The sequence below is a fragment of the Triticum aestivum genome, chromosome 3B (genome assembly GCF_018294505.1).
Source record: "Triticum aestivum cultivar Chinese Spring chromosome 3B, IWGSC CS RefSeq v2.1, whole genome shotgun sequence".
In the NCBI taxonomy this organism is placed as follows: domain Eukaryota; kingdom Viridiplantae; phylum Streptophyta; class Magnoliopsida; order Poales; family Poaceae; genus Triticum; species Triticum aestivum.
In genome coordinates this window covers 682,584,299-682,592,195 of record NC_057801.1, presented here as the reverse complement: position 1 = coordinate 682,592,195, position 7,897 = coordinate 682,584,299, and the positions used below count along the sequence as shown (strand labels likewise).

General features: G+C 46.3%; 1 protein-coding gene across 1 annotated transcript; it reads left to right on the top strand.

Moving 5' to 3' along the window:
• The first annotated feature begins 1,884 nt into the window (after nt 1-1,884).
• On the top strand, nt 1,885-3,170 carry LOC123071701 (uncharacterized). The gene is made up of 2 exons (XM_044495287.1): nt 1,885-2,377; nt 2,524-3,170. The coding sequence occupies exons 1-2, from the start codon at nt 1,984-1,986 to the stop codon at nt 2,601-2,603; spliced, it is 474 nt and encodes a 157-aa protein (XP_044351222.1). The 5' UTR covers nt 1,885-1,983; the 3' UTR covers nt 2,604-3,170.
• Nucleotides 3,171-7,897: the final 4,727 nt, after the last annotated feature.

The window sequence follows — 7,897 nt, the reverse complement described above, 5'->3', positions numbered from 1 at the left end:
CCTCTCATGATTGGCTTCTCTATGTTCATCCTGATTTTCACCCGTAAAAATTTGCCAATTGCTCTCCCATCCACACCAGCATCCACCTCAACAAATCGCCCGATGATGTTGCCTATCTCCTCCGCTATGGTTTCATTCATCATACCAAGAGGAAGACTGAAGATTCTCACCCATATAGGGATGTCGTTGAAATCATAGTCCTCTATTCTCTTTCTTGGATCATAGTCCTCCACCACCACAAGATCTTTATCGAACATCCACGACCCGTCCTCAAGTGCCTTCCGCTTACCAGACTCCTGTTTGAAGGTGAACACAAACCTATTATCCCCGGCCTCCTTGCAGTCAATTCCTTTTATCGGGCACCAGATCCGCCCCAAGGAGAGGCAGATCGCATCTGGATGAGCCGGCTTCTCGGACACCACTCTCCCCACCGCCTGAGACTCCGATCCCTTCCCTTTCTCCTTTCCCCCCAGCCGGATCTTGACCCCTTTTCTCTCTTCCTCCGACAGCTTGAGACTCCTCAACATCCCTGCTACTCCCTCCATCTGCCTCCTATCGGCCCAGAGCCGCCGCCGAGCACCTCCTAGGGTTTTGGTGTCTTACGACCGTGCGTCCTAGGGAGCACACAGAAGGCTTTGGTGGTGGGCTTTACGACGAGGCTCGCTTGGATGCGAGAGACGGACGATCAATCGATCGAGGACAGGGCGATGGCGATCGATCGCAGACGAGCGCTGTGGATGAGGAAGAACGCCCGAAACCCTAATCGCCCCGCAATCGACGGAGCGATACGCAAACCGTCACCAGGTGGGACGGACCAGCTGCTGGCCCGCTCCTGTGGGTTCTGAGAACAACGCAAGGAATCGCCCTGTTGTTTATTTAGTTACCGGTCATTTCACGAAGATGATGGAATTCGATCATTTATACTACGTCGAGTGCGCAAGTAAAAATGTGCAATGTCAGTACTACGTAAAAACTTGGTCTGGGAGTGGGAGTGGGAGTGGGAGTGATGATGATGTGGTAGGCGCGCATGCGGGGCAATAAGGCCTTGTACAATGGGAGATGCTTAGGGAGGTGCTTAGAAAAATAAACCGGGTTTTTCTGAAGCACCGGTGCCTATTTCTATAGGAGAAATGCTTAGTTAAGCGTCTACCCTGTACAAATAAGCATCGGTGCTTAAAAAAATTCTGGTTTATTTCTCTAAGCACCTCTCCTAAGCATCTCCCATTGCACAAGATCTAAGGCCACGTACGATACGAGAGAGTCGTTCATTCCGCACGTCCCGTCCATGACGAATACTGTATGTCGTAGTGCACGTAATTTTCGGTCCACTCCACTCCCCTATCCATCATTTACGTTTGATCCTGTCTTGTAGCTGGAGAAGACAGCAGCGGCGGCAAGAGTGACATTTACTCATCAGTCGTCACTAAGACAAAGGCCATGCTTTATTTCATACTTGTCCGCCACACAGGACTGCCGAGGAAAAACTCATTCAGACCATGATGTGGATCAACGAATTATTAAGCATGCGCCCTCTTTTAGTTTAGAAGAAAAGACTGCTAGGCCATCAGTGTTCAAATATATTGTTCAGCTCTCTATCAGTTTGGACTTTTAAAGCAATTGGTTGGAGCATGAATTTAATAATGACATGGGAGCCGAAATGTCTTGAGTTGAGTGGATCATAAATTTAATAATTAGGACATGTATAAACAGCTTAATCTACGATAAGTGTACTAAAGCTCCTCCAAAAATGTTTTCTTGGCAAAATTAGCGAGAAAAGGTAGGCATCCATGAGTTACTACCTAGGAGGACCAAACAAATCCAAAAGTAAACTTTGTTTCTTCCAGTACAGCTAGTTCTCTGGCCTGTCTATAAATAAGGCAGAACCCAAGCCAACCTGAGGCACCGCAGCTCCAGAACCACAAGCCAAAACGCAGAGCAGCAAGCAAACCACAGACCAAGACAAGGTCTCAAGAGAACAAGAGAATGGCGGCCATCATCTCCACCTCCTACTTCTCCTCGCAGCCGCATCTGCCGGCGTCCAGCGCCACCGCTACAACCAGCATCAGCAAAGGCCGGCAGCCGCGGAGGCATCGGACGGGCAGCTGCGTCATGCTCGAGGCGGCCTCCGGTGGTGGCGCGGTGGGGAGGACCAGGAGCCTGACGGAGGAGGACCTGGAGGAGCTCAAGGGCTGCCTCGACCTCGGATTCGGATTCTCCTACCATGAGATCCCGGGCCTCTGCGGGACGCTCCCTGGTCTGGAGCTCTGCTACTCCATGACGCGGAGGTTCCTCGACGAGCAGAGGACTCTGGTCGGGCAGCTGGAGCCCGCCGCGGTGGCGGCGCCGCCCATCCCGGACTGGAAGATCTCCGGCCCTGGTATGACTTGTTCACATGTAGTAAAGCATGTTAGGGAAATCTGTTTGATTTGCTATTCATTTGATGATGACATTCTGTTTTCTCGGTGATTAGTTTCTTCTTCATGATAAATCTCATGGCTGATCAATTACCGTTGGCTTTGATAGGTGATGATCCAGACCAAGTGAAAGCTCGGCTCAAGTATTGGGCGCAGACAGTGGCATGCACAGTCAAACTCTGCAGCTAGTGGAGGTCCGGACAAGGGAGTCTGCCGATTCATCCCATGACATGGCGCTATGATGGGCTGAAGTTAAGGTGGCCGAAGCTGAAAAAATCTGCTTATATGGCTGAGAATTGTGCGTACACTAAGGAAACGCTTCCGATGCGTGCTATCGGGACAACGTAACAGAGCGGTGCTTTTCAAAAGCTTCGGAAAGAGAGACGACTTATGACACCACGGAAGAGTAAGAAATCTCGACGCAATATGTCGTCGGAGCTATTCTCTGAAAGCATCAGAAGCTTGCCACTCTCATTCATCATGGGTGATCTAAGTAGTATGCAATTCTAGAGACCTGCTAGTGATTCTACTCTTCCCTGTAAAATGATGATTAGGTGCTCCACTTGGGTTGTGCTACGTCGGGTTGAGCTTTAAAACCCGTCAGTAGATTTGCTCAAGTATGGCTTTGCTCTCATGCTCCTTCGAGCAGTGATTTGCTTTTAACCAGTAGACACTGTACCCGCAGAAAAAAAAACAGTAGACACTGTATAAGACTTTGATGAACATATGCGAAGGTGTAGAAACAGTTTGCTCTAAAACAAATTTCTGTGTCCAGCTTAACAAGAAGTTGTGGCTGTTGTGATTGTGGATATCATATGATCCCACTAAACTGAATATAAGAAGTGTCAAGACTGCGAGGAAAAACATTGGCCACCTAACTAACTGAGCACTACTGACCGAAGTATGATAATCAGACTAAGAATGCAGGGGATCCCATGAACACATATATTTCATAATTTTATTGGATTTACATCGGTGCCAAATGGAGAATAAGACGTGATCCCGAACAGATGACAAGTATTGTTTGTATATATAAGGGCGTTTTGGCTCTTGGGAGCATATGCTCCCAAATGAACAGTAAATTCAAAATAAATAGTAAATAAAATTTAAAAGATCTGAATTTTTTCGTAGATGTTCTTGTTAGTGTAACAAGAGTGCTTGCCAATTTTCATGCGAAACGGGATGACGGTGATTCGTCGGTGAAAACAACACTAGTAGAAAAAGGACCTAATATGAGACACATTAGTGCCGGTTTGATTTTGAGCCGGCACTAATGTGTCCAATAGTGCTGGTTCCAACGGCTAGCCGGCCGTTCTCATTAGTACCGGTTCGTGGCGAAACTTTAGCACCGGTTCGTGCCACGAACCGGTACTAAAGAGGGTGGTGACAAGGTGTTGTCAGTCTGGGGCCCCTCCAGCACCTTTAGTACCGGTTCGTGGCACGAACCGGTACTAAAGGTCGACCTACATAAACCCTTCGTCCAGCCGAGCCACTCTGTTCTTCCCCTTTCCCCTCACATCCTCTGTTCTTCCCCTCTCTTCATCGAGCTCCTCATAAAATTTGCCCAAAATTTGTCTAGATTTGAAGGCCCCCATCCATTCAAATGATCACACAGGTTAGCAACTTTGTCCTTTCAACTCTCATTGCTAGATTAGCTCTTGCAATGCTTTGTATAGTGATTAATTTGGGAGGAATTATATTTGCTAGTATTTGATTTATATGCAATTTGAGGTCAAAAATAACACTTAGTTTGCATATGTAGGTGTGGTTTACTTAGTGCCTTCTAAATCTCCGTCGTAACCACCGTCGATCGTCCGCACCGTCCCGTCGCCGGCACCACTTTGTGGTGAGGCTCTTGTTCATGAATGTTTTACATTACCAAATTGATGTTTGTGTGATTTGGATATATAGTTACTCGTATAATTATCTTACCCGTATGTTGTTTGTTATACATAGTGCCATGGTTTTGATATCCGTCCCCGTCGGCCCTCGTCCTTGTTATGATTCGGATGTGGTATATTCTCTTTTAAAACTAGTTGTTGCATTTCGTATTTATGACAAATTATGCCCATCAAGTTGACATAGATATTTTTATGTAGGAGGTATGTGAACTGAAAATTCCAACCGACCCTATTGTCGAGAGGTTAAATTTAGTTGAAAGAAAAAACGAGTATTTGAAAGAAAAACTGAAAAGAATTGAGGAGGAGAAGATGGAATTGGAGTTGCATGTTGCCGATGTCGTCGATGATCACAAGATCAAGATGGAGAAAATGAGGTTGAAGATTAGAAAGATTAGAAAATATGCCATTGATAGTGTGGCTTGGTATCATTATGCTGTTAGATCAATTGTTACCTTAGTTGCGATCTTCATCGCATTTTTTGTTGCATTTAAATTCTTTAGCTAGAGAGTTATTTGTATGTTGCATTTAATTAAGTGTTGTATATGAACTTTATGTATGAACTTTATGTATGAACTTGTATTAATTTGGTCTATTCGGTGTTGTGTAATGAAGATGAGCCGACAATGGATGTATGATGACAGATGCTCTCCCGAGTTCATTAATGGCGTGCATACTTTTCTGCTTGCCGCTGAGGCAAACAAGCGGGCGGATGGTTTTATGCCTTGTCCATGTGCTGGCTGTAAGAATGGTCACAGTTACTCTACGTCAAGAACCATTCACGTCCACCTATTTGAGTCCGGTTTCATGCCCCACTATAATGTTTGGACCAAGCACGGAGAAATGGGGGTTATGATGGAAGACAATGAAGAAGCAGAGGACGACGACGGCTATCCTGGCCATGGGTTCCCTGAATACGATGATACAACAGTGGGGAAAGAAGCTGAGCCGGCAATGCAGGAAGAAGCTGAAGAAGAGGCATCAGATGAGCCCGCTGATGATCTAGGTCGGGCCATTGCCGATGCAAAGAGAAACTGCGCAAGTGATCTGGAGAGGACGAAGTTGCACGCATGTTAGAGGATCACAAGAAATTGTTGTACCCGAATTGCGAAGCTGACAAAAAAAAGTTGGGCACCACACTTGAATTACTGCAATGGAAGGCAGAGAATGGTGTATCTGCCAAGGGATTTGGAAAGTTGCTGGTAATGATAAAGAATATGCTTCCAAAGGACAATGAATTGCCCGAGAGTACGTATGAAGCAAAGAAGGTTGTATGCCCTCTAGGGTTAGAGGTGCAAAAGATACATGCATGCCCTAATGACTGCATGCTCTACCGTGGTGAGTACGAGGATTTGAACGCTTGCCCGGTATGCGGTGCATTGCGTTATAAGATCAGTCGCGATGACCCTGGTGATGTCGAGGGTGAGTGCCCCAGGAAGAAGATTCCTGCCAAGGTGATGTGGTATGCTCCTATAATACCACGGTTGAAACGTTTGTTCCAAAACAAAGAGCATGCGAAGGTGATGCGGTGGCATGCAGAAGACCGTAAGAAAGACGGAAAGTTGAGAGTACCCGCTGACGGTTCGCAGTGGAGAAAAATCGAGAGAAAGTACTAGAAGGAGTTTGCAGGTGACCCAAGGAACGTATGGTTTGGTCTAAGCGCAGATGGCATTAACCCTTTTGGGGAGCAGAGCAGCAACCATAGCACGTGGCCTGTGACTCTATGTTTGTATAACCTTCCTCCTTGGTTGTGCATGAAGCGGAAGTTCATTATGATGTCAGTGCTCATCCAAGGCCCTAAGCAACCCGGCAACGACATTGATGTGTACCTAAGGCCATTAGTTGAAGAACTCTTAAAACTGTGGAATGGAACATGTGTACGTGCGTGGGATGAGCACATGGGGGAAGAATTTGACCTAAAGGCGTTGTTGTTCGTGACCATCAATGATTGGCCTGCTCTCAGTAACCTTTCAGGACAGACAAACAAGGGATACCGCGGATGCACGCACTGTTTGGATGATACTGACAGTATATATTTGAATAGTTGTAAGAAGAATGTGTACCTGGGACATCGTCGATTTCTTCCGAGCAAGCATCCCATAAGAAAGAAATGCAAGCATTTCAAAGGTGAGGCGGATCACCGGACGAAGCCTCGCCACCGTACTGGTGCTGATGTACGTGATATGGTCAATGATTTGAAGGTAATCTTTGGAAAGGGTCCTGGCGGACGACCTGTTCCGAAGGACGCTGACAAACGCGCACCCATGTGGAAGAAGAAATCTATATTTTGGGACCTGCCATATTGGAAAGACCTAGAGGTCCGCTCCGCAATCGACGTGATGCACATGACGAAGAATCTTTGCGTGACCCTGCTTGGCTTTTTAGGCGTGTATGGGAAGGCAAAAGATACACCAGAGGCACGGGAGGACCAGCAACGTATGCACGGAAAAGACGGCATACATCAGGGTCAGGCCAGCTACGCTCTTACCAAATAAGAAAAGGAAATCTTCTTCGAATGCCTGCTCAGCATGAAGGTACCGTCTGGCTTCTCGTCGAATATAAAGGGAGTAATAAATATGGCAGAGAAAAAGTTCCAGAACCTAAAGTCTCATGACTGCCACGTGATTATGACGCAACTCCTTCTGGTTGCATTGAGGGGGCTTCTACCGGAAAACGTTCGATTAGCCATTGTGAAGCTATGTGCATTCCTCAATGCAATCTCTCAGAAGGTAATCGATCCAGAAATCATACCAAGGTTACAGAATGATTTGGTGCAATGTCTTGTCAGTTTCGAGTTGGTGTTCCCACCATCCTTCTTCAACATCATGACGCGCGTCCTAGTTCACCTTTGCGAAGAGATTAACATTTTGGGTCCTGTATTTCTACACAATATGTTCCCCTTTGAAAGGTTCATGGGAGTCTTGAAGAAATATGTTCATAACCGTGCTAGGCCAGAAGGAAGCATCTCGAAGGGCCATGAAAATGAGGAGGTCATTGAGTTTTGTATTGACTTTATTCCTGACCTTAAGCCGATTGGTGTTCCTGAATCGCGGCATAAGGGCAGACTGGAAGGAAAAGGCACGCTAGGAGGGCATCAAATAATATGTATGGATGGGCATTCTCTCACTGAAGCACACTACACAGTTCTACAGAATTCCGCCTTGGTGGCTCCGTATATGGAGGAACACAAGAATTTTCTACAGTCCAAACACCCGGAGAAGTCTGACGACTGGATTACACGCGAACAAACAAGGACTTTCGCCGGTTGGTTGCAGAAACGTGCCCTGAATGATGGCGATATTCAAAATGACATGTACTCGCTGTCCCAGTTACCATCTTCGAATATAATGACTTTCAAAGGGTACCAGATAAATGGGAATACATTTTACACGATCACCCAAGATAAGAAGAGCACCAACCAAAACAGTGCTGTCTGCTTTGATGCAACAACCAACACGGGAAAGAAAACATATTATGGTTACATAGAGAACATATGGGAACTTAACTATGGATCAGGTGATTTGAAGGTCCCTTTATTTCAGTGCAAATGGATCAATATGACATGAGGCGGGGTAACGGAAGACC

Bases quoted from the DNA above. Each gene is read 5' to 3' on its own strand.
- LOC123071701 (XM_044495287.1), top strand. From the start codon at position 1,984: ATGGCGGCCATCATCTCCACCTCCTACTTCTCCTCGCAGCCGCATCTG. The intron at 2,378-2,523 runs GTATGACTTGTT...TGGCTTTGATAG, and splicing joins CTGGAAGATCTCCGGCCCTG to GTGATGATCCAGACCAAGTG.